Genomic DNA, 26,728 nt, shown 5'->3' with positions numbered 1-26,728 from the left:
CATGGGACTAGGGTTTTAGATGTTTTTATGGCTAGCTGTACCAATTTGTGAGTTCTGTATTTCTTCTAATGTCCTTAATGCAAAATTAGAAGTAGGTAGCAATATTCAGAAAGTCAAATATTAGCGATGTCAGTTCATACTATGGTTGTCAAGGGTATAGTTCTGCAACAAAAGTCTAAAGTGAGCATTGTGGGAAATGAGTAAATTATTTTGCAAAAAAAACAGTAAGCAAAAAAAATATTTTGCTTATTTTTTCCCCAGAAATAAGTCCTACTGTTCTTAATGGGAGTTACTTTCAGAAAATCAGGCATGGGATTATAGCCTAAAATGTTAAATGCTATTCCCAGCTCACTTAATTCCTTTTTAAAAAAAATTTGCTATAATTCATTTTCTGTAAGGATGCTTGAGGTCCCAAAATCAGTCTTCCAGTTCTGGGAAAGAAGATGCCATTAAAATTTAAATATTTTTGTGACTCATACAGTAATTCAAAAAGTAGAGATCACCAACAAATCTTCTACGATTATGCAGGCCAACATTCCTGAAATTAAAACCGGAAAGCCACTGAGCATCTTTTTTGGCTACTTGTATGTCAATTATTTAAAAATACCCTTGAAATGTACCATTCCAAAGTGAATCATGTAATTTATAAGTAATTCCATTATCTAAGTGTCGCATGCCAGCAGAATTTTTCACAACCGTATGAGAACTGAAGAAGCTTTAAAATTGTAGCTCATTCATCCAAAAGGCTTTGTTGATAGCAGCTGTTTTCTGTTGTCATCTTTGCCGCAAACAGCTGCTTTCAACTCTTGTTTGTGTCCCACAAAAGGTGGCTTGCATATCCTTTCCTCTTCCAGTGATTGCAAATGTAGCATTTATGGGCAAGTTTGAAGCTGCAGCACAGGTCTCTTGGGTTTGACATTGATGCTATTGAGAGTTTAACTCAGGAATATCACAATGATCCCTATCTCCAGAATGGGGTGCTTTGTACATGTGGCTGAACCCTCACCCTGTCCTTCCAAGATTCACAGTTGAGAAGTGATGCTCATGCCAAGGGTAACTGTGGACCTTTGGGGTTTTTTTTTTGTTGTTTTTTTGGCCAATGCTTGTTGACTTCCTGGCATCTTGCAGCTGAACTGGCAATTATAGCCAGAACAAACACATTTATATTTTTGCTGAGTATCTGTGCTAGGTTTGTTACCCATTTGAATTAAAATAGGAAAATAGTCAAAATATTTAGCTTTATGGGACTTCAGTGGGAAAAAAATAATGATTCTTAACCTCTTTTCCTTTTATCTTGCAGGTAAAGGAACAATCAAGCTTAAGGTGAGTTCTTATAACTTAGTTGGAACTATCAGGTACTTACAACTTAATAGAATTGTGATTGTGTAATGGAATGGCAACTTTTTGCTTTTAGGATACAGGAGGCAAAATTGTCTGCCCTTGTGCCCGCAAAGAAATCTTCCTTTGTCATATAAACCAGCAGTTTCAAAGGACGTCTTTTGGATGGTTGGTTCCAACATTTCTCCCCCTTCCAGGCTTTTATGCTTCATCTTAGCTCTCTTCTAATATTGCTTGCATGAGTGAAGTGTGTGCCAGTCCCATTAATTTTTGCTGCTCAAGGAATGGGGTTTACTCTGAACTTGGTCTGGAACCTTGGCAACAGCAACTGCAGCATTTCTTCAGTGTGGCTGCGACTAAGACCACACATTCCTTGGCAGCATCTCTGAATGCGAGTTCTTTCAAAGCAGCACATACCAACTCCTTCAGCCATTGCCAAGAGGTCAGATGGTGGACCTATCGTTGACCATCTCTACTCTGGTCCAGTCTCACCCTAGCCTCCGCAGTGAAATACTGCTGCTGTTTGTAGTTGTAGCAGAGTTTGCGGTTGCTGGAAAACTTTGAAAATGACTGTTGATCAGCTTCTGATATGTGGACTAAGCTGCTCTGTTTTGCTTAAACAGACAGTCCACTTCTGGATCCTTCAGAAGCCAAATTTGAACTGAATGCCATGCTCTGAATATGTTAGCGAATATGTCTGTTCCTGCATTAGGGCATTTTGATATACTGCATTTGCTTTGCTTGTTGGAGTTAGAATCTTGCAGAGTAGGTTATGTTGGCTGCCTAATTTAGTAGGGAAACTGAACTTACATAGTTGTTGACGGATCTTAACTACTGGTCAGATTACATTCTTAGTATTGTGTCGATTGCTATACAAATATCTAGGCTAGCATTTGGAAAGAAACAGCATCTACAATATAATGGGTGTGTATTATTATTTTTTCTTGCTTTTTTCTGTTTTATAATGAACAATTTTTATGAGAACAAATTTCTATTCACCCAAATATACATTCATTCCAAGAATGTTATCCATTTACTCATGCGTGATATTGTTGAGAAAAGCTCATTACTCTTTCTTATAACTCAGTTAATTCAACCATTTCTGCACCTTCTCTGAGCCATTGGTCTTCAGGTATTTTGGAACATACCTTCCCTGTTTCTTATTTCTAGGCTCGTAGGAACTCCAGTCAAAAGAGGGACAGGTTCTCTGAAGCTTTACAAGCCTAATGTTTTATTTAAGATATATTTTGAGAACCAGTAACAAAGTTAGGAATGAGTTACCTATAGCTGTATGAGTATAGGTAACCTTTAGGTTAATTTAAAGCACCCTTTCCAAGCAATCGTGTTAGACATATGGCAAGAACTATCTTCCCCTTTTGTAGAGAAAGAAGATGTAAGAAAAAAGAGATTTGGGATTCTAGTCTGTGCTTACTTTAGGTTCTTCGCCCATCCTTAAACCACCAACAGATATTTCTTGAGGAAACTAGAGTTCTCTGTTCCTGATCTAAAGTGATGCCATAGAGTTGTATCCACAGATAGAAAACCCAGAAGACACCCCCCCCCCCAATTCAGCATTTCTCTGTCTTGGAAAAATGAAGGGAAAGCCAAGAAAACCAAATATGTTGTCTATAGTAAGAAAATAGAAAGAACATGGAAAGAATATGGTGGAGTGAATGTTTGGAAAAGCAGTGGTGGAGAAATTAAGAAGGAAGAGGTCTGGGTTGACTGTGAAAACGCTTTGCCAAACCTTCTTGGCGTTTGCATTCCTATCGATCTGAACTAATGTTTCTCTAAATCTTAGCAAATTTAAAGATGGGTGCACTTTATCTTCTATAATTCCCCAACTAATCACACTGGCTGGGGAATTCTGGGAATTGAAATCCACTTAAAGTTGCCATGGTTCAGGAACACTGAAGCTGTTAAAAAGGACAGGGAATTTATTCAGTCTAACATTTTTAGAATCTGTGCTAGAATTAGTTCTGCCCAAGACTAATAGTCATAAATCCAAGTTCCATCCTGGATTTGTCTCCTAGGTTCCCTCAGGACTTCGGGGCCAGGCTCAGGTAAAAGTGTGGGGCAACCATCACTTGGCCGAGGAGGGCTACATCTTCCACAACTATACTACCGTGACTATTGATAGCAAAGGCGCGTCAGTCTTCATTCAGACAGATAAGCCAGTGTACAGGCCAAAGCAGAAAGGTAAGAACATTGCACAGGAGCATTGATTGAGTCAGCAGGAGCCTGATGTTCTGTGCTGGAACCATTTTGATTCTCCCTGATAATGTTTTTCTTCTCTTTTTTTAGTGCTGATCAATCTGTTTACTGTGAATCCAGATTTGCGACCAATCAACGAGAAGGTAGGGATTTCCCTAAGCTTGGGACTTAAGAATCCGTATTTCATGCAAATAGGTTAGATCAGTGCATCTAGCTGGAGAATTCTGGGAGTTGACTGGGCAATTTTGGGAGTTGAAGTCTGCACATCTTATGAGGTTGAGAAACTCTGGACTAGATTCACTTGAGAAGGATCTTGGCTGACAGCCAATGGGGAAAATTAGTCTTTACTTAAGACTTGAGAGACTGCTCTCAGAGTAGAGAAGAATACAGATAGACCTCAGGTAACAGTTACCTGTTTAGTGACCATTCAAAGTTACAATGGTGCTGAAAAAGTAACTTTGTGACCCATCCTTGCATTTATGACTATAACAGCATCTCCACCATCATTCAATCAAAATTTGGGTGCTTTGCAACCAAGGGGTATTTACAGTGGTTGCAGTGTCTCACAGTCATGCAATCACCATTTGCGGGCTTCACAACTGGCTTTCAATAAGCAGAGTCAATAGTAAAATCTCAAATTGAGGGCATTCAGTCGTGCTTAACAACCTGCAGTGATTTGCTTAAGACCTGCAGCTGAAGTGATGATGCAAGTACATCAGAGTCATGTATATGTCACTTAAATGTCATTTAGCAATCAAGTTGGTGACTCCAGTTGTGCTTGTTAAATAGGACTATCTGTATGCCAGATAAAATAAAGCAATTTGTGTAGGAAAGACATGTTGACGCTTTCCCATAACAAAGATATTTTTTCTAATTTTGGAAAATGGGAAAGCAATCCAAAGAGTTGAGTTAGACCTCTACAAAGGGGAGAGAGTTTTTCATGTGTGGGCACCTTACTTATGGAATTATATCTCATCAGAAAGGCTTGACTAGTGCCCATATTAGCTTCATCGCATTGCATTGCATTGCATTTCAATACATTAAACAAACAAACAAACAAACAGATCAATTTCCACGTCAGGTGAAGACTTCTTCATTTTCCCAGCTTTTTTATCCTCGTTTTAATTGTACTTTAATGCATATTGCTGTAGATTTTGAGTTACCAATTTGCAACTGCCTAGTTTATGTTGTGTTTTTATTTGACATTTTGCTGTATATGCTTTTACTTCAATTGTATTTTTTGGAAGTGTTTTAGCAGGAACTGCCCAAATAGTTTTGGCTGTTGAATAGTATTTTAAAAAACAAAATAATTAAATAAGCTTGGGTTTAGTGCCGCAATGCCTAGCGGAATAAAGCTATTTAATTCTCTCTTTGTTTTCTTTCAGATTGAAGCTTATGTGCTGGTGAGTATCTATCGGGACCCAAAGGCCAAACCATTAAGAATATTTTCTACGGGGGTATCTACAGAGGCATTGATAAAATCAAGATGGAAGGACCCGCTCCCCCTTTTTAAAACATTGTATGTGCAATGCCCATAAAAAAAGGGGATGAGGTCTTGATGGCAAAATGCCATGTTGACTTTTCTGACCTTTAGTGTAACTCTGTAAACCGCTTAGAGAGGGTTGTAAAGCACTATGAAGCAGTATATAACTGTAAGTGCTACTGCTGTTGCTATTCCCCTCAGGTTGTGGGGAATTGTTTTTGCACTTTCAAATGTTATAGTAAGAAAGATATTTAGATATTGGTAACTAAGACCAATATAAGAAATGCATCTCTTTTTCTAGGATCCCCGAGGGTCTCGGATGGTAGAATGGAAAAACCTGAAGCCAATTTGTTGTGGTGAGTTTTAGACTGTCACAACTGAGCATCCCACTGCCCAGAGCTTCAAAGAGAAAGGGTGAGATGCAAATTGATTAAAGAAATAAGGATGAATCCTTTGGCTCTTCTATTTTCTGGTTGTGATCCCTAAGGAAATTGGGACATACATATAGCTCATCTCCTCTGATCTTCCTTTTCTTTGGCAGGCATCCTCAACCTGAGCTTCCCTTTGTCCGATCAACCAGTATTTGGAGAATGGTTTATATTTGTAGAAATGCAAGAATACACATACAACAAATCATTTGAAGTTCAAAAATATGGTGAGTGAATAGCAGAGCTATTCTGCTAGAACCTGTTTTGAAAACACACTATTTTTGAGATGTCATAATCATGTTTGACTTCTGCCTACCTAGCAGTTTGAAAGCATGTAAAAAATGCAAGTACTCCAAAAATAAGACCCTGGCTTATATATTTTTTTGAACCCCAAAATAAGTGCTTGGCCTTATTTTAGGGGAGGTATTATTATTTTGGGGTGATGGAGCAAGATGGGGCTCCTCTTGCCATCTTACCTGATTTCCAGTTCTGTGTTTAAATATTTTCAGAAAGGGCTTATTTTTGGGGGGAGGCTTATTTTAGTGCATGCGCTCAAAAGCCCAATTGGACTTATTATCAGGGGATGTATTATTTTCGGAGAAACAGGGTAGAAAAATAAGGACCACCTTTGAAGGGAAGGTAACAGCGTTCCATGTGCTTTTGGCATTTAGTCATGCCGGCCACATGACCATGGAGACGTCTTTGGGCAGCGCTGGCTCTTTGGCTTTGAAACGGAGATGAGCACCGCCCTTTGGAGTCGGGAACGACTAGCACATATGTGCAAGGGGAACTTTTACCTTTATCTAATCATGTTTGAATGAGTCCAGAGATTAGGAGCATCAGTGAAGTAGGGTCAAAACAATCAAGATTGGCAGCTGAGGCCATGCAACTGAAGCCCACTCTATAGATGTTCCTATATAAACAGTTTTTAAAAAATGTTGTTGAGTTGGTGGTGCTCAGGTTATTTTTTCTGTACTTATTGTGGTTGTCCATAATATTTATATTCATTCATATTCAGACTTAGTATGGTGGACAATGAGGAATAATTAAAGCCATTTAAAAACTTAAATAGCTACTCAAACCTTTGTTGAAAAATCAAATGACTGCTCCAGATCTTGGCAGCCTAGATCGGGGTCCCCAACCTTGGCAACTTTAAGACTTCTTAAGACTTAAGAATTCCTCAGCCAGCTTTGGGAGTTGAAGTCCACAAGTCTTAAAGTTGCCAAGGTTGGGACCCTTAGCCTAGATGTTAATGGACAAATAGCATCTCTGTATTGCTAGGTTTAGTGTCCCCATCCTGACCTGTGATGGCAATGTTCATCATCAGTTATGCTAATTAATATTATCTAGACTTTTATAAACTTTCATGTTAGAAAGGCGTGCTTTGGAAATCAAAGGTCTTTGGAAAAGTACTATAAATAACCTCAGGAAGCTCTACCAATTTTTAAAATCCATTTATTTTTTGGATAAACCATGAATAATATCTGATTGCTTTTCATTAGTTGTGTAAACTTGTCTCAATATCTAGTTATTAAATTCCATTCTATGCTTGTTTTATCATTTCCAAATGGAGAAGTTTCCTCTGTATTTGTTCCATATCTTTTCCAACCTTATTTCATTCAAAAATCCATTTCTGAAACTAATTTAACTTCCCAGTGTGCAGCCTTGCACACTTGAAATACTTTAGAATCTGAAATCCGAATTTCAGAACCTAGACAATAGGAGAACCATTTAAACCTTGCTTTTTAAGAAAGGCCTAATGGAGGATTTATGATGATTTAGAACCTTAATGTATGCTTGAATCTTCTGTCTCAGTGACCTTATTTTTATAGTAACTTTTGTTACTTTTTACTTTGTACTGCATAAGATTTTAAAATTTCAATCCTTTTATTTTAAAACAACATGTGCATGTCTTTTGAAGTAGATCTGCTAAATTGAAACAGCAAATAAAAAAAAGAAAGAAAGAAGGAAAGAGGGAAAGGAAGGGGATTCTTTCAGTCACATCAACATGTAAATATGCCATACTATATGAATCCCATGAAGTCTCTGAGCACTGCTTGAGGAACATGAGGAGTGCAAACTTAATAGCAGCATAGTATTTATTTCAGCAAGCTGGAAATACAGGTAGTCCTCAACTTACAACCACAATTGAGCCCAAAATTTCTGTTGTTAAATGAGACATTTGCCTCATTTTATGACGTTTCTTGCCACAGTTGTTACATGAATCATTGCAGTTGATGAGTTAGTAACCCGGTTTTTAAGTGAATCTGATAGCCCCATTGACTTTGCTTGTCAGAAGGTTGCAAAACTGTTTCAACTCCTATCCTCAAAATAATGCTATAGAGCACTGCACACCAGAACAACTAGACACAAGAACAGTTTTTTCCCAAACGCCATTACTCTGCTAAACAAATAATTCCCTCAACACTGTCAAACTAGTTACTAAGTCTGCATTACTGTTAATCTTCTCATTGTTCCCATCTCCTCACAATTAAGATTATGTTTGGTGGATTCCACAAGAACTTGATGGTGAGGGGGGAGTTCGCTTATACACAGCCAATTTTCCATCATCAGAGCTTTGCCTTTTGATTGGGTGTTCTGGGAACTTTTTCTTTAATTAAAATTTTAATTGAATGTTTAAATTTAATTCAGTCTTGAAATCTGAAAAAGCTTGAAGGTTCCCTGGTCTAGCAATGTTTTCAAACTTGGCAACTTTAAGATGTGTACGTCAACTCCCAGAATTCTCCAGCCAGCATGGGAGTTGGAGTCCATATACTTTAAAGTTGCCAAGTTTGAAAAACACCAGTCTTAACGTATCAGTCAAAAAAGGGAGAATACTTCCATTTAGGCTGAGCACTTTATTTCACATCATTTGCAGTTTTTTGAGGGGGGAAAATAGTTGTATTTAACATCAGTTTAAAAAGTAAACCAGGATACCATTTGAAATTATTCCATGGGAATTTGGCAGCAGTAAGCCTCCTAAACATTTTCAGTCTTTCTTCCCCCAGCAAAATAAGAAATCAAATAGTTATGCCAACTGAAAAAAAGGGGTCCAATCCATTTTTGGGTGGGAGGGCAAGGCATTGTAATTAGCTGCTGTGAAAAATAAATGATCCAGCCAGAAGTTATAAACAGTTGAAAAAAAGTTACTGCAATGTTACAGCTCAATTATTTCTTTCAGTTGTGAAATATTATGTTAAAAGCAAGACAATTCAAAAAGGTTAAAACAGAAATAGAAGAGTTGGACGTTGTGAATAGAGGATTCCTTTAATGTGTGATTCCTTTAATGAACCGTTACATTTTGTGGTTGTTGTTTTTTTAATGAATCATATTCGTAATTTTTTCCCCCAGCTGTGCTATGGCATGGTATCAAACTGGATTACCCAAATAGATAGCTGATTGCTAGGGATATATTAAGTTTACTGTGTAGATACTAGTTAGGTTTTCTCCTTTGGGGCTGAGATTTCCAGCAGTTCCATGTTTATTATAGATCTGTTATGGATTTCTCCACCCTTTCTTCAGTTCACGTTTCTCATTTCTCAGTTCAATTGCTTTCTTACTTTTAGGTTAAGATTTTCTGATAGCCTCACTCGTGCTACTTCTAATCACAGTCAGATTCCCAAATTGTTCTCGCTCACTTTTTCTCCTCCTTTTAGTTTTACCCAGGTTTGAGCTGCGTATTGATCCACCACGATACATTCGAGACTTTGGATTTTGTGAAAAGGGAACTGTCCATGCCAGGTAGGAGCGATCGGTTCCTTCTGCTCACTTGAGTGGCTTCCTGCAGTTTTCTGTTGAGGTGCCTGTGATTCTTCTGAACTGTATAGTTTGAAAAAGATTTGTGGAATGGGCAATCATTGATAATCATTGTGTCACTGAACTTGAGATAGAGAATTTTCAAGGGCCCTCTTCCCTCAGAGGCAGGAATGGGCTGCTGGAGGTTCGCAGGAGTTCAGGAGAACCTCTAGCTAAGTTTCTGTGCAGTTCGGAGAACCCCCAAATCCCATTCCTGGCTGGTCCCACCCACCCCTCCCCTCCCAGGAGTCCCCATGCGGCCTGTTTTGGATGCAGGTAAGTGCAGGGTGCGTGGGGAGGCTCGGAGAGGGCGAAAAAACAGGCCTACCGGAAGTTTGCGAAGGGCCGTTTCTGGCCTTCAGAGATCCTCCATAGGCTGTTTTCGCTCTTCCGGAGGCTCAAGGAAAACCTCCGGAGCCCAGGGAGGGCAAAAACGCCCCCGCCTGCCATGGTGCAGGAGGCTGACTAGGCCACGCCCACCATGGCCATGCCCACCCAGCAACTGGCTAGAGAACCCCTTGCTAAAATTTTAGATTTCACCCCTGCTCAGAGGTAATGTGTTGGGGTCACGTAGGCTGTGCTGAAGCAAATAACAGATGTAGGTAATGACAGTAAATAAGTCAGAACAGCCTTTTCTGACACATTCTTGTTTCACCTTTGGACATAAGCAATAGGCTGTGGAAATAGGAAAATAACCTAACCCTTTGGGTTTTTTTCTGGGTGTCCTTCTCAGCATTGGATGGGCTGCCTGTAATCCTTGATTTCTTCTTCTTCTAACAATACTGCCGAGTTTGTTGCTGTCAAAACTCAACTGCTAGGCAAATTGGGTACAATGACTCCCAGTTGTGGCTCTCTTTAATTTCTGCAAGGAGGGTTGGGGAGCTTTGCTCTGAATGCATAAATTTTCAGCTTTTTCTGGGCATCTTTAATGAAAAAGTATCTTGGTCACAGGCCTGGAGACTTTCTGGAGAAACATAGCAAGTTTCAGGAGTCTGCTAAACTCAGTGAGTCAAACTATCTGACAGGGTATTAGAAAGCTTTGCGTGCATGTAATGAAGCTTGGAAATGAAAAGAGCATTAGCTAAAAATAATAATTGTTGAGCTTCTGTTTCAGGTACACATTTGGCAAGCCAGTGACAGGGAAGCTGACTGTCAACATGACAGTAAATGGAGTGGGGTACTACAGACATGAATCAGGACATCCTGTCCTTAAAACCACTGAAGTGAGTAAGGGGATTACGGTAAATAACAAGGGGGGGGGTTACATTTTGGTGACTGCAAAATAATATTTAACAGTTTTAAAGAGGATTACAAGGAAGAGCAAAAAAGGGCTGCAGAGTCACACATGGTTCTTGGACCAAGGATCGTGCTCTTGTGACATAGAAAAATTCTTCTAAAGGGAGCGTCCATTCTAATCTGATACAGTCCCCAATATCTTAGTCTGTACCATGCAAAGACTAGATGGTCTAAAATTTGTCTATAGCAGGGGTGTCAAACTCAAGGCCCAGGGGCCGGATCCGGCCCATGGGGTACTTCTATCTGCCCCATGGGGCTGCCCTGAAAACAGCAAATGATCAGCTCACTGTGCTTCTGCCAGCAAAAACAGAGCTCGGGAGGGCCGCATGCGACTCTCTTGAGCTCTGTTTTCGCTGGCAGAGGGTTGCAGGAGGCTATGGCAGTCAAAAACGGAGCCCAGGAGCCTGTTTTTGCTGGCAGAGCACTAGGGCCCCCATAGGCGCCCCCAACACTAGTGATGTTGAACTAGCCACACCCACCCCTGGCCATGCCCACCCCCGAGGTCAAACACAACACTGATGCAGCCCTCAATGAAGTTGAGTTTGACACTCCTGGTCTAGAGGAGGAATAGGCCTAGATGTAGTCTTTGATTCTTTAAATTCCAATGTTGGAGTTTCATAATTCTAAATCTGATAGAAAGTCTAAAGTCAGAAAACATGTTAAGAGTAAAGAGCAGCGCATATTCAGTTCAGAAATGTGTTTCTAATAGCTAAACTACTGGTCTGTGCAATACTACTCTACTTCTGGTTCTCTTTGCCACCGGGAATTCTAGGATGTCCATGAGGAGGGGTCAAAAATTCAAGATGGCAAATGTTCCATTTTAAAATGAGATGGGGTTTCAATTATGAGGTTGGTCACAGGTGCTTCTTGACTTTCTGGAAACTCTCCACCATGCACAGATGCCCTTCCTAGCATCTATTATTCATACCTCAGTTGCTAGTTTATTCGTCAACGTGCTTATTTAAAGTTAAATAAACTATTGTTTTGCTGCTGCATTAGCATACAGTTGGGATTTAGTTTAAGTTATCCAGAGATAAGGACTTGAACAAGTGAGCCAAATGCCAGATCCTAAGTAGATTTGTTCTTGACCCCTGGCAGCATTTTCACTGTCCTCCAAAGAAAATAGGAGGAATGAAGATCCTGGTTTTCCTGATTTGGGTTGTTGGCATCTGGGACAAATGATGTCTCTTCTATTCATAGTAGTTCTATTTCCCCTGCCTCTACCACAGGCACATATAGCCTCTTTTAATTGTTCACTTTTTTCATATTATTTCCTGGCAGATCGATGGTTCTGCGGATTTTGACATATGTGTAAAAGACATGATGCCTGCAGACATCCCCGAGCATTTCAGAGGCACTGTGAACATTTGGGCCACAGTAACAAGCATCGATGGGAGCAGGCAGGTCACCTTCGATGATTCTACCCCTGTTCAGAAGCAGCTTATTGACATAAAATATTCCAGAGATACTCGGAAGCAGTTCAAATCTGGTTTGCCATATAAAGGGAAGGTGAGTAGGAGATTGCAATGGGAAGTTTGTAGCATCATAGAGTGGACTTTTCATTAAGAGGACAGAGGAAGTACTGGTTTAGGGATATAATGACTACTTGGTTTTGGTTAAAAGTATGGAATATTCTAATGCAAGATGACAAATTGTTACTCTCTCTAGGATCATTCTCCCTTCCTGATTATAATTGACTATGTTCATCAAGTTGATATTGACTTTTACTGGCCACAGATTGACCTTCTTCAACATGATTTGTGCCCAGATTGTCCCTTTAGGTCTCCCAGTGGTGCATCCATCGCCACTGCAGTCAAACAACCATCTTGCTGTTGGTCACCATCTGCCTCTGTTTCTTTCCACCCTTCTCAGCATTGTGGATTTCTCAGAGGAACCTTCCTAGTTACCGTATTCTAGAGGTGCCCTATTAACTATTTGCTGAGGATGCGTCCTCACAATGGCGCCTTTTATCTGTCAGCGGACCACTAAAGAATTAGGCTAAAATTGGGCCAGCTGCTCCAGCATGAATTTTGTGTTTTCCATCCTATGCCGGGAGACAGTGGTCTCCAAACTTTCTGGTTTTGCAAAAGCAGTGGGAAGGAGAGGGGATGGTTCCATGTGAGCATCAGGTGAGCTCACACATGCGCGCAGCTCCATTTGTGCAAATGGCAGGCACACACGCGCTGCTCACACAAATGGCGCTGTGCTCATGCACTCACCCACCTGCCCGATGCACACACACCACTCCCCCCACCATTTCCATGGCCTGGTTCTAAATCGGTCACAGCCCAGTAGTAGGCCACAACCCGGAAGTTGGGAATCCCTGCAGTAAAAGATCTTCTATGAAGATTTTCAGCTCATATAGAAGAGGAGCCTCAGAGGCTAGAGACTTGTTGGGCCCCAGTTCAGGGGTGAAATCCAGCAGGTTCTGGAGAAACGGTAGCAGAAATTTTGAGCAGTTCGGAGAACCGTTAGAGGAAATTTTGAGTAGTTCGGAGAACCAGCAAATACCACCTCTGGCTGGCCCCAGACTGGGGTGGAAATGGAGATTTTGCAACATCCTTCCCCCAGGAGTGGGAAGGGAATGGGGATTTTGCAGTATCCTTCCCGTGGAGTGGGGAGGGAATGGAAATTTTGCAGTGTCCTTCTCCTGCCACGCCCACCAAGCCACGCCCACAGAACTGGTAGTTAAAAAATTTGGATTTCACCACTGCCCCAGTTGGCTACCACAGGATCATTCCCTCCTAGTCAGGCTTTTCCATGGCCAGCGGGACTGGACCCCTCATCTGCACAACCTGTCCTTCCTCCTCTTCATTTTTGTTATGGGAATACTGACTCTTGGAAACCCAAATGTAGGTCTTCCATGAACTTGATATTGCCAGTGGGGAAAAGCAAATTATTAGTTCCATAGGATTTGTCTGGCAGCCCTCTTACTTCTCATTATGCACAAGTGTGCTACCCTGATCCCCCCATCCTGACCCAGTCTCTTGAGTTTTCAAGATAACCTAGAATGGCACTTTTTTTTTTATTTGAATTTATATCCCGCCCTTCTCCGAAGACTCAGGGCGGCTTACATTGTGTAAGGCAATAGTCTCATTCTATTTGTATATTTATATACAAAGTCAACTTATTGTCCCACCAACAATCTGGGTCCTCATTTTACCTACCTTATAAAGGATGGAAGGCTGAGTCAACCTTGGGCCTGGTGGGACTCGAGCCTGCAGTAATTGTAATTGCAGGCAGCTGTTAATAACAGGCTGCATTAGCCTAGTGAGCCACTTCATTTTTGGAGATGCTACAAATTGTCCTTGCAGGCAAGGTGGGATGGGGATTGATGCCTCTTGATTTGCGTGATGTTGAGGAAGGAGATTTGCAGTGCTCCTCCTCAGCTGGACTTAATGCAGCAAGCTGAACAACAGTTCCAAGGGATTAAAATTGCTTATATGGGCAGGGATCTGCAACCTTAAACACTCAAAGAGCCATTTGGACCCATTTCCCACAGAAAAGAAAACACCGGGAGCCACAAAACCCTTCCTGTGCCTGACTATTTCTTGAGCGGCCACAAAACTGGCATAGGTAGTTGAATTAAACCTTCTGTTTTCTTCTGGAACCTTTTTCTTGGATTTATCCATGATTGGCCTACCGGGGGTTGAAAAGCTCAATAAATTGCATGCCGGCGGATGTCGCACATTGGTGGTTGTGACGCATATTTTGACTGACAGGGAGCCGCAGTAGTGGGGTGAAAGAGCCACATGTGGCTCCAGAGGCACAGGTTGCTGACCCCTTCTCTAGGGCTTAACAGAGCAACCTGGACTACAATTCACTAGACCTTTGGTCACCTTTCCTCCTAACTTTGTGAATGCCCTGGGGGTGGGGGGAATGGATGTTTCTATACTGAATGTGCTAGGATCTGCAGTGGCTTACCATCTCTTCTACATGCCCAGACCATTTATTTCCCCATGTCTGCCTTCTTAGCAGCAGCCCACCCTATGTTTGATGGCTTGTTTTCCTACTAGTCGATGATACTGTGTAGAGGAGGAAGGACAGCAGGGATTCTTCCCATCTCTACCTATGTTAATTTCTTGTCCTGATTCTTCAGGTTGAAGTCACTTATCCTGATGGGAGTCCAGCTGATGGAGTGACTGTCCGGGTAAAAGCGGAACTCACTCCAAAGGACAACATTTACACAAGCGAGTTAGTGTCCAGAAGCGGTGTGGTGGAATTTGAAATCCCCTCCATCCCCCCTGCTGTCCAGTACGTCTGGCTGGAGGTGGGTGAAAGCCCTTGATAGGATTAGTGGGCTGGAATTGCCATTAATCTCATCAAAGGCACACTTTGTCAGTGGGGCCAATGGGCTTGAGATCATGGGGGCAACTTTATTTAAGAACATTAATTGGGGGATTTCTTAATCCTTAAACCTCTTAATTTCCTTGTGGATATGTGATTTCTGGGTTGTTGTTTTTTTAACTGAATAGGAATGGGAAGAAACCCACAGAACATGGGGGAGGGTACAGTGAGAGGAGCGTGTCTGCTTGGTATTCAGGATATTCCAGATTCAGTTTATGGCATCTTCAGATAAATGGAGAATGGGATAAATGATAAGAAAGCGTGTTTTTTACCTGAGTTCCAGGGAACTACGATCTGACAACAGAACCACATTAAACTCTTTTCCATGGGTGGGTTCAAAATGATCAGATGGATTTATAGTTGTCATTCCAGATAGGGAAACGAAATCTGTTAAAAGAAGGATTTCATTATTTTAAGGTTCCCACTTATTGAAATCATATTCTGTCCATTAATTAAATAGAAAACGATGGAGAAAAAATGATGCTGATATAGGGCGCAGAGAGGAACAGAAAGGAATTATAGAGATATTTTCTGTGTTTTCACTGGGTGCCAATCTCCAAACAGCCCCAATCTGGCAAGATTGCATCCTGTTCTATTAACCACAGTGCAGAGTCAAATCTGGGGGAAGATTAGATCGGCCTGGTCCAAATCTACAAGTTGACTTGGGAGTTCAGAAGTTGCCCTTGAAAGTAACTTTCTACTTTCCACCTTTCTCAAGACCAAAGTCACAGCCCTTGATGGGAAGACTGCTGGAGATCAGTATCTACCCAACTACCTGTCGATCAGCAGCTGGTATTCACCTAGCAAATGCCATATCCAGCTTCAGATGCCAGACAGGCCCTTTCTGGTAAGATGCAAGGCAACTGTTGGCATCTTGTTTTCAGAGTTTTCAAGATGCATCTGACGGGTTGCTCTGAGTCGGAACCTTTGCCTGCTGTTCTCAGCCTAGTACACTTGGAATGACTAATATCCCTGTTGAGGAAGCTGGGATGCAGCCAACATGCCTGCCTTGGCTGGGTGTTCCACTTTGGCTGGCTTTCGGAATTGATCTTGCTCCAGGGAAACACTCAATAGCCAGAATTCTTTGGCTGCCTTTTCTTAACAATGAGACTGCTCTGTATCTTCACATCCTGAGCTGTGCTCTGTTTTGCTTTCCCCTGAGTATGGAGTGGATTTGGAAGATATGCCAGGTTCCAAAAGACCTAAGGAAAATGTGATCTGTTGTTTCAGAAGGCATTTCTGTCAGCAGCGATGCTGGAATTCAGTCTTTGTTCCATGCCACCCTTTGAATCAAAGCCCCCTTCCTCAAAATCCACGTCCTCCAGATATGTCAAACTATACCACCAATCATAGCAATAGTAGACTTATATACCGCTTCACAGTTCTTTACAGCCCTCTCTAAGCGGTTCACAAAGTCAGCCTATTGCCACCAAACAATCTGAGTCCTCATTTTACTGACTTTGGAAGGATGGAAGGCTGAGTCAACCTTGAGTTGGTCATGCCAACCAGATCAGCTTTTCTTTCAGAAAAGTCCATTGGGTAGGAAGGGGAAGAGGTATTAGCAAACCTTTATATGGCTGCAGTTGCCCCCTTTCTCTTTCCAGGTGGGAGAGGAGGCATGTGTTGCTGTGAAGTCCACTTGCCCGTGTAATTTCACCCTCCACTACGAAGTTGTATCACGGGGGAACATTGTTCTTTCAGGACTGCTGCCTCGAAACAAGACTCGGGAGGGGAACAAAAGAACCGCCACCGGTGCATCTTCTGGTAGGAACATCTACATTACTTAACTTCTCAGCCATGACTGTGTGTTTGAGGCAGGGTCAGAAAGGGGCAGCTTTCTGCCTTTTGAGTGGCCAGTCAGTGGCTCCTGTGGGTGGAGATGAACAAACAGCACACGCCGCCTCCTGAAAAGCCCTGGCTTTATTAACATGTATGTATTTTCCACCCTATTTCTTGTTTAGACCATACCAGCTCTTCTGCTCCAGAACTGAATACCTGCATGACTTCTATCTGTTTCTCAGTCACTCCAAACATGGCTCCCCTGGGCCGTCTTCTTGCATACTATGTGCGGGAGAATGGAGAAGGGGTTGCAGATAATCTGCAGTTTGCCGTCAAGCCTTTCTTTGAGAATCAGGTATCCAGGATAGAATGGCTAGTCGTGCACCTGGGTTGTTTGGCAAAGGATCCCGGGTGATGGTGGTTCTTCCCTTTCTTCTCTTCCTCCTCCTCTTAATGTTCAATGCCAGGTTTCGGTGGCATTTTCAGCAAATGAGACCAGGCCAGGTGACTCCGTATCTGTTACAGTGCGAGCGGCAAAGGGAAGTTGTGTTTGTTTGGCCACAGTGGACAAAAGCATTTACCTCTTCAAGCCTGGCTTCCAGCTGACAGCTGACCAGGTGAGCAGCATCCCCTTGGGAGTGGGGAATGCTTTGGTACTAACCCAACTACCGAGTCCAAGAGGGAAGTGATGACATTTTAGAAAGACTGTAAACATAGCTCCAGTATAGGAATGGACAAACATAGGATAGCCTGGAGTAACTAATTTTTACTTCAATTTTTTAGAGGAACTAAGGCCACAGTAGGCTCGGACATACCATTTCATGTGGGCGGGAATGAGATTGTTTTCCTGGGTATCTTAGGAGCATTTGGAGAGCTTTTTATAAGCATTAAGAAGATGGCAGGAAGCTGTTATTTCAGTTCTCAGATTGGGTCAGAAGCGGCTCCTAGGGGGCAGAAAAGGGCTTCAAGTTGCCCATAGCTTTAATAGATTGGACCAAGGTAAAGAAATATTTTCTTATGCAGGTAGCCAATGCGTGTCTGAAAGCTACAAGCAAAATCATGGATAGACACCTTTTCACACCATTATTCCTTAAAGCATATTCATTGCTTTAAAATTATGATTATTGCTGCATTTTATGCCAGTGTAGATCAATTACCTGTTGCGTGAAGAAACATTTGTTATGATCTCTCTTAAAACTCTTATTACTTAGATAACTCTGGAAGACCATACCATACATATTTTAAATTGAAGACCTTGCAGTTATTTTTCACACATCAGAGTTGGATTTTGTTGATCACTTCCGGAAAATGGAACCTTTTGAGTATTCAAGCAAGATAGTTATTAGTCCCTGATATGCTCATGGACAAATCTTACGTTAACTTCTTGTGCAGATCTTCCAGGAACTTGCAGATTATGATGTCTCTGATGCTTTTGGAACTTCAAAAGAAGAAGGGCATTTCTGGTGGCCAGGCTCAACACTAAAGAAGCGTCGCCGTCGTTCTTCTATTTTTCCCTGGCACTGGGACGTTGCCAAAGATGCCCGCTGTGCATTTACGGTGAGGTCTTTGCTGCTTGCATAAATGTGGCATCTGCATGGTGTCTTTTGTGGTAATTGTAAAATTGCCAGCTGACTGAGAGCACAGTCAAGCAACGGATAACAGATTAAACCCACTTTAGCACACTGCATGGGGCAAATTCAGTCTTGTCTTGCTTTTCCTTCCATAGAAACTCACCAATCTATAACAATCCCCTTCTTTGGAACTACCATTTTTTTATTCAGTAACATTTAATGGGTGATGCAGACATCATTATATAATAATAATAGGCTGCATATCCTATTTTTGCACCATAATAAATGACACAAAAAATATTTTTTTTCATACCCAGTCTGTACTATTCTGGAGTAACAAATTTGCAAAATGTCCTATTTTAGAGCTTACACAACTTTAATTAAACATTCACTGTTTGGGGGCTTATTGTTTATCTGTTGATCTTGGCTGTATGATTTGTGATTAATTATCCCCTTAATTGTTTAACTTAAATTGCTGAAGCATTACTTTCTCTTTTCAAGAAAAGGAGATTTCATTTCTGGTTTTCTCCCATTCTTTCGTCTGTTTTCAATTGAGGGTGTTATTTAGCAAATAAAAAGAATGAAACAGCTAATTAAAGTTGCTTCTTAACATTTCTGTTACTCTTAAACATCAATTAACACTGCATAGTTTTAGAAGGCTCTCTAAGGGAAATTACAGTAGTGGGAAATTCAGCATAAATCAAGAGGTAAGCAATTCAGTACTTCTTAATCCATGTTACGCTGAGTAAACTATAGAAGGTTCTCAGGCACAGCACTGGACATTGTAGTGCTACAAGGAATGCTTTTTAATCAGTGTAATTATGAGAAAACAATTCTCAGTACTAAAGAATTCTAGGGTAGAAATAACATCTAGCCTGCACTGAATCTTGTAACTCTAAAGTAACAGAAATATTCCAATAAAGGAGAATATTTATATAACAGAAAAATGTTGCCATTTGGCTGGTTAGGGTTGGTTTTTCAATAAACTATGTCTTTGGGCCAGGTCTCATATAGTAATTAGTGCGAGGAAGTTCCTGAAATTCTAGATACTCCAGACTGTGGCAGGAAGCACATTGGAGTTAAAAGAGTGCAAACAAGATCTAACCCGTTAGATTTCATATGAGAATTTTGCAACCTTGCAAAAGAGTTGGAAGCCTTTTTGAAGAACATTGCTTACATTCAGGTGTTTTTTGAGGGGCATAGGGATAGGGCACCCAGAACTTGGCAACCATTCTCTTCATCTGGGGTGCTAGTTCTTTTCCTGCTTAGAACCCATTCCGCAGGCTGTATCCTTCCACAACTGAACTCAAATATGATCTGAAAATGCCTCTATTTCCATCAACTTTGCATCCTTATTATGGAGAAAAAAACTCTAAATTTGTGGCTTTTGGGAAGGCTTTCCTTTGGTGAGGAAGGAGGTGGCGTGAGAGGTTAATTTCTAAGTACATCTTGTGCTCAGATTTTTTGAGAAGAAGTCCTTGGCATTCAGAGCAAAATGCTGTTCTCTGCTTTCTCTAAGCAGGCCACTTTCCCCAAAGAGGTTCTGTCAACTGAGATAGCATAGGTGGAAACGTGATTGGCTCCTACGTGCTTGGCAGAAGGGACACAGCCTCTTCTGTTCCCAGTGTGAAATGATTTCATTTTGATCAAGGGAAAAGAGAAAAGCTTATTAACAAACAAGTCGGATCATTTTAAACAAGGGGGTGGGGTGGGTGAGGAGAGAGAGAATTTGCAGTCAAAAATAAACTGGCGGCCTTTGAGGGAGCCATAGGAGAAGCATTCCTTCTAAAGAAGACTGGCTTGTCTGCTTTTGAAGGAAAAAGAAAACTGATTTCCCCAGTAAGGAGTTTTTCCAATTCTCTTCCTTTTAGTAACCAGTTTTTACACAAGGAAGTGTTCAAAGGAAGTGAATTCCTATCAGACAAAAATATTGACTGAGGTAAACGTGTTACATCACAACTGCAAATATCAGGATGATTGCTAGATAGAATTGTGTTAGTAAGATGGTGTGTCTTCCCACTGCCATCTAAGGGTTATTGGGATTTTTGCAGACCAAATATGGCACTCTTAGAGAAGTAATCTCCTAACCAAAATAGGGTAATATCTCAGGGTGGTTTGAGGATTTCTTTTCAGGCTCAGAATTATACAAACATTCCTAATGAAAAGAAGACTTATTTAATGTTTGGGAAATTACCACATTATAAATTATATGCTATTGGTAGGGAGGGCAGCATTTTTCTATTGGCAACTCAGGATAGATTGGCCTGGAATGCCATCTGTAATCTGGTTTAAGGAATGTAATTTCAGCTGAGGAGGGTCTGCAGTCTGTCCAGAAGAAGAAAAAATTCCCACTCGTCTCCTGGAAATGGAGTGATTCTCACAAAGTCCACTTTATTTTAGTTTTTGCTTGCCGTTGCCTGAGAATTCCACTTAGACAATCTGAAAAGTGTGAAGCCAGCTTTCCTCAAAACACCTAATCTCTCTGGGGAAGAGAAGATGGGAACATCACTGCAGTGTTTAAACATTTGCCTGGTAACGGCCATTTGTGCTGGCCAGTTTGACACAATTTCCCTGTGTTTCAGTGATCTTTCCTTCCATGGATATTTGGAAGTACGGGGAGGGGGGAGAATTACTCTTTAATGGGACAGACTGAATCAGTTTTTAACAGACATGGCCTTTTTGTTGTTGTTTCCTGTTGCCTAGGAAACTGGTTTAGTTGCAATGACTGATCTCGTCAGCTTAAACCATAGACAGCATGGCAGTCTGTATACGGAGGAGGTTGTGCCTGCCTTCCAACCTCACACTGGGATGCTGGTGGCTTCTACACCTTCCAAAGCTCAGCCCAGGTAGAACAAATGTTCCTTTTGTTGATAATCTATTTGTCCCAAAGATGTGTTGTGCCGCCTTCCAACTTGGGGTTGTTGTGTTGAAGATGGCCTTGCTTGGCGGCTCAATGGAATAAGGATTTAGGAGCCAGTTTGGCCTATCTGCTACTTGGATGAGCCAAAGAAGCTTGCCAATGGGAAGTAACCAGCAGCTACAATCCCATCGACGTAACCCAAGTGGCATTGTTGTTCTGGGCATGGTGGCAGACACCTGCTCTTTTGCTCAGCAGGCAGTAAGGGTTGATAAGATGTGGCCAGATGGCACTCGTGATGGAATCAATGTGTATGCGTGCATGTGTGGTAACTGATAATGGAGCTCTGTTTTGGCCCCTTTGACTGGGAATGGAAATGTCTAATCACACAGCTTTGTGTTCCATGGGAGATCAGGAGGCGTTTTTTTTCTTGCTTCCTGCCAACTGGTTGTAGAAGCCTGAGATTGGCATGAGAAGCAAGGAATGAGGTGCTTGCTAGATTAGGGTTTCCTTTAGCTGGTCTTTCCTAGAAAGACACCTCAATTTATTTAATAAATTGTTTTTTTGTTGGGAAGAATTCTCTATGCAATGATAAAAAGTCTCTACGTCATCGAGAACAATGATAAATGTGGTAAAATAGAAACAATACATAGCATAGGTATAGTGATATTATAAGAACAAAAATAAAATGAACACTTAAATTCAAAGCCACAGATGCCTGGTAGAAAAGGAAATATTTCGAACTGCTGCCAGGAAGTCAGTAATAAGGGCAGCAGGTAGGTTTCCCTGGGAAGAACAATCCTATGTTGGGCCCATAACTGAGAAGGTCTTCTTCTATATGGCCACTTGGCCAACTGGATTGGGAGGAATACTTGAAAAAGAACTTTGCAGATAGATCAGTGTTCCTTGGACAGATACATATATGAGGAAGGATTCTTTGGCATAATCTAACCTCCAGCTGTTACAATGCCTTTCCAAAAGGCAACTGGTTTTTTCCTTGAAAATATTTCGCTTCTCATCCAAGAAGCTTCTCCAGTTCAGACCTGAACTGAAATCAAGAAAGCCCAGTTGCCTTTTGGAAAAGCATCTTTGGAACAGTGGTGGGTTTCACTTACCTTTGCTACCATTGTGCTCGCGCGTGTGGGCTTCCTTTGCTCACTCACGCACCACGTCTTCTGCGCATGCACAGAGCATATTTGATGATGTCTGGGCGGGTGGGCAGAGCCTCCCACCGCCGCTGCTACCGGTTCGCCTGAACTGGGGCGAACTGGTAGCAACCCACCACTGCTTTGGTTGACAACCATGACCCAAATGTGTCATTCTCATATGGAGACATCTAGGCTCCAGCTGTTGAGAGATTTAAATACTAGCAAGAATATGAAAATTGATTGGTAGGCAACTGATCAAGGGTCGATATCAAGATGATTGTATTGTCATGAGAAGTAGGGTTTCATGGAGCTTCTGCTTTTGAAGGGGAATATTGCTCAGTTCTCTCAGCATCCACACATCTCTTGCCTTCCACAGAGCAGACAAGAAGAAAAGAACGTTCTTCCCCGAGACTTGGCTCTGGCAGTGCTTCAATGTCAGGTAATTTCTCCTCAACGTGGAGCCATCTTCTGTCGTCTGTAAGGGCCTGTCCTGCCTTGTGAATGGGGCACAATTTTGTTTTTCTCGTTGTGAGGAACATTAGCAATAGCACATACTTCTATACTGCTTCACAGTGCTTTACAGCCCTCCCTAAGCGGTTTGCAGATTCAGCCTATTGCCCCTAAAAATCTGGGTCCTCATTTTACCGACCTTGGAAGAATAGAAGGCTGAGTCAACCTTCAGCCGGTCAGGATCGAACTCGTGGAGTTGAGCAGTGAGTTAGCATGCAATACTGCATTCTAACTACTGCACCGCTACCATGGAGCTACTGAGGCTTGTTAGATTAGAACAAAATAGGAAAGACTCCTTCAAACTAGGAATAAGGGTTAGAAATATAAATGTGCAAAGGCTTGTAGTCTAAAAACATGGGTGATGATGAATAGCTTGATGAAACCATAAAACCATGAGAGAGGCGTGGCCAGCATTGTGGCGGTACGGTGTGGATTTTGAACATTTTGGCAGAAATTATAACTAAGTAAAATGTATTTGGATATGTTAAGTTGTATAAGATATGATATGGCCAATACTCATAAAATATGTGGGTGTGTGCGTGGGCAATAAAACAACCAATAAAAATTGATTTAAAAAAAAATGAAACCATGAAACCAATGTGAAGATGCTGTAAAATTAGTAAATACTAAGATAGTCCTCAAGTTATGGCCACTCATTCAGGAACAATTGAAAATTACACTGGCATTAAATGAGGGGGGATTTACGAGTGTCAACGAAGTTGCAACTGTTGTAGCATTTGATCTGCTTTGAAAGAAGTTGGAGAGACGTTTGGACTGTAAACAGCTTTTTAATTAATTAATTAATTTATTTATTCATATTTTTATACCGCCCTTCTCCGAAGACTCAGGGCAGTGTACAGCCAATAAAACGACAAAAATCCCCCAAAATTTAAAATACACTATCAAATTTAAAAAACGGATTCAATCGCTGTAACATTAAAATATTAGCTAAAATTTATCAGAATTAAAACCCAGGTAAAACCCTATAAAAACCCACTAAAATCCCCATACTAAAATCAATCAGGCCAGCCCCGCTTGGTGAAAAAAGAAAGTCTTGAGCCCGCACTTAAAGGTCCGGAGATCAGGGAGGAGACGGAGTCCCACCGGCAGCTCATTCCATAAAGCCAGGGCCCCCACAGAGAACGCCCTTCCCCTGGGGGCCGACATTGACTAGCCGACGGCACCCTAAGAAGACCCTCCCTGTGGGCGCCCACTGGACATATCGGACAATGGGAGATAACTGTCGGCAGCAGGTGGTCCCATAAATATCCCGGTCCAATGCCATGGAGCGCTTTAAAGGTGATAACCAACACCTTGAAGCGCACCCGGAAGACCACCGGCAACCAATGCAGCCTACGCAGGAGAGGTGTTACATGGGAGCTACAAGGAGCTCCCTCGATCCCCCGCGCGGCCACATTCTGCACCAGTTGGAGCCTCTGGGTGCTCCTCAAGGGGAGCCCCATGTAGAGAGCATTGCAATAATCCAGACAGGAAGTGACGAGGGCATGAGTGACCGTGCATAACGCGTCCCGGTCCAGGAAAGGGCGCAATTGGCGAATCAGGCGAACCTGATGAAAAGCTCCCCTGGCGACGGCTGTCAAATGGTCTTCTAAAGACAGCCGTGCATCCAGGAGAACGCCTAAATTGCGCACCGATTCCCTGGGGGCTAACGATTTGCCCCCCCACAGTCTGCGATGGAGTAAGCTAACTGTGCCGGGACGCCGGCATCCACAGCCACTCCGTCTTGGATGGGTTGAGTCGGAGCCTGTTCGTCCCCATCCAGACCCGAACGGCCTCAAGACACTGAGTCATCACATCGACGGCTTCGTTGGGGTGGTTCGGGGTGGAGATGTACAATTGAGTGTCGTCAGCATACAGCTGACAGCTCACCCCGAAACCACGGATGATCTCTCCCAGCGGCTTCATATAGATGTTGAACAAGAGGGGTGAGAGAATTGACCCCTGCGGCACCCCACAAGTGAGTTGCCTAGGGGTCGATCTCTGCCCCCCTGTCAACACCGTCTGCGAGCGGACGGAGAGGTAGGAGGAGAACCACCGTAAAACAGTGCCTCCCACCCCCAAGCCCTCCAACCACCGCAGCAAGATACCATGGTCGATGGTATCGAACGCCGCTGATAGATCTAACAGGATAAGAACAGAGGAACAACCTCTGTCCCGTGCCCTCCAGAGATCATCAACCAACGCGACCAAAGCCATCTCTGTGCAGTACCCAGGCCTGAAGCCGGACTGGCACGGGTCTAGATAAACAGTTTCCTCCAGGTACTGGGGGAGTTGCCAAGCCACCACACTCTCTACAACCTTCGCCAGAAAGTGAAGGTTGGAGACTGGACGATAATTAGCTAAAATAGCTGGGTCCAGGGAAGGGCCTTAAGGAGGGGCCTCACCACCGCCTCTTTCAAGGCGGCTGGGAAGACTCCCTCCCTCAGAGAAGCGCTGATAATTCCCTGGAGCCAGCCTCGTGTAACCTCCTGGGTAGCCAGTACTAACCAGGAGGGACACGGATCCAATAAACATGTGGTGGCATTCAACCTCCCCAGTCTCCTGTCCATGTCATCGGGAGTCACAGGATCAAACTCAGCCCAAACAATGTTCTCAAGACGTGCCCGCGTCATCCCATCCGGATCTATCCAATCCGTGTCCAACCCATCCCGGATCTGAGCGATTTTATCGTGCAGATAACTTCCAAATTCCTCAGCCCGACCTCGCAAGGGGTCCTCCCGAGCCCCCTGAAACAGAAGGGAGCGGGTTGCTCTAAACAAGGCGGCTGGGCGGTTATCTGCCGATGCTATAAGGGCGGCCAAGTATACTTGCTTTGCCATCCTTATTGCCACTAGATAGGTCTGAATGTGTGACCGTACTAGTGTTCGGTCAGATTTGGAGCGGCTGGCCCTCCAGGCGCTCTCTAGGCGTCTTCTCCGGCGCTTCATCTCTCTCAGCTCCTCAGTAAACCAAGGAGCCGGTCAAGAGAAGCGCCGGGTCAGAGGCCGCATCGGCACGACGTGATCCAAAGCCCCCGCCACCGCCCTTTCCCAGGCGGCGGCGAGTTCCTCGGCCAAGCCGTGGGCCAGCTCCTCAGGAAATGGTCCAAGCTCCGTCAGGAACCTACTCGGGTCCATCAGGCGCCTGGGACGGAACCAGCGAACTGGCTCCGTCTCCCTGCAGTGAGGGTCTGCGGTCCGAAAGTTCAGGCGAAGGAGAGAATGATCTGTCCACGGCAGGGGAGTAATGACTAAATCCCCCACATCCAGATCATTCAGCCACTGTCCCGAGACAAATTAATTAATTGATTGATTTGATTGATTATGTGCTATCAAGTTAATGCTCACTCTCAGTGATCACATGGAAAGTAATTCTCCATTACTGTCCTTAACTTGGTCCTTCAGATGTTCCAACATTGCATTCATCACCCCTGTAACTGAGTCCATGCAACTTGCTACTGGACATCTTCTTTTTACCTTCCATCTTTCCCGGCATTAGTGGTGTCTCCCATACAGCTAGGTTTTCACATAATTTGAACCTGGTTATCTTGGCTGATTTGGTGTTTTTTTTTCTTAGCTGTATTTTCAGAAGCCTTCTCCAACATCAAAGTTCAGAACATCAATACCCTTTGTATCCTGTTTTGCTTCCATAGAGTGTTCACAGGGAAGGTTATTTCTTTTATTGTTTTGATCTTTGTAGGTATAGAATATCTCTTCCAAGGACTTCATGGCTGCTCTAGCAAGTATTAATCTATGGTGTATTTCTTAACTGCTTCTTCCTTTACTCTTGATAGTTGATCCTAAAAAGTAGAAACTGTCCATCACTTCAAACTTCATTGTCAGTTCTAAGAATAGTTGTTGAACTGGTTGTATCTAATGGGGGGGGGGACTTCCTTGTATTTAATTTTAGTCTCATTTTTACACTGTACTCCTACTTTTATTACTAAATCTTTTGCATTTTTA

At 42.6% G+C, this 26,728-nt stretch overlaps 1 protein-coding gene across 3 annotated transcripts in view; it reads left to right on the top strand.

Annotated features, from left to right (window-relative positions):
- Positions 1 to 26,728, top strand: part of CPAMD8 (C3 and PZP like alpha-2-macroglobulin domain containing 8) — a 66,493-nt gene that overhangs the window by 4,752 nt on the left and 35,013 nt on the right. For 2 of the 3 annotated variants that reach the window (XM_058163219.1, XM_058163218.1), the window contains exons 3-19: positions 1,301 to 1,323; positions 3,372 to 3,537; positions 3,643 to 3,695; positions 4,938 to 4,955; positions 5,337 to 5,391; positions 5,577 to 5,690; positions 9,120 to 9,204; positions 10,373 to 10,481; positions 11,836 to 12,063; positions 14,654 to 14,824; positions 15,620 to 15,748; positions 16,506 to 16,665; positions 16,863 to 17,035; positions 17,148 to 17,297; positions 18,073 to 18,237; positions 20,955 to 21,097; positions 22,633 to 22,695. In XM_058163219.1, coding sequence (XP_058019202.1) covers positions 1,301 to 1,323; positions 3,372 to 3,537; positions 3,643 to 3,695; positions 4,938 to 4,955; positions 5,337 to 5,391; positions 5,577 to 5,690; positions 9,120 to 9,204; positions 10,373 to 10,481; positions 11,836 to 12,063; positions 14,654 to 14,824; positions 15,620 to 15,748; positions 16,506 to 16,665; positions 16,863 to 17,035; positions 17,148 to 17,297; positions 18,073 to 18,237; positions 20,955 to 21,097; positions 22,633 to 22,695 — 2,005 coding nt within the window. Of the gene's footprint in view, positions 1 to 1,300; positions 1,324 to 3,371; positions 3,538 to 3,642; positions 3,696 to 4,937; positions 4,956 to 5,336; positions 5,450 to 5,576; positions 5,691 to 9,119; positions 9,205 to 10,372; positions 10,482 to 11,835; positions 12,064 to 14,653; positions 14,825 to 15,619; positions 15,749 to 16,505; positions 16,666 to 16,862; positions 17,036 to 17,147; positions 17,298 to 18,072; positions 18,238 to 20,954; positions 21,098 to 22,632; positions 22,696 to 26,728 lie in introns of those variants that run through there. The other variant, XM_058163220.1, reaches the window with a different exon arrangement.

Source organism: Ahaetulla prasina, chromosome 1 (assembly GCF_028640845.1).
Source record: "Ahaetulla prasina isolate Xishuangbanna chromosome 1, ASM2864084v1, whole genome shotgun sequence".
Lineage (NCBI taxonomy): Eukaryota > Metazoa > Chordata > Lepidosauria > Squamata > Colubridae > Ahaetulla > Ahaetulla prasina.
Note: the sequence above shows the minus strand (reverse complement) of the source record. Positions and strands in the feature narration are given on the sequence as shown.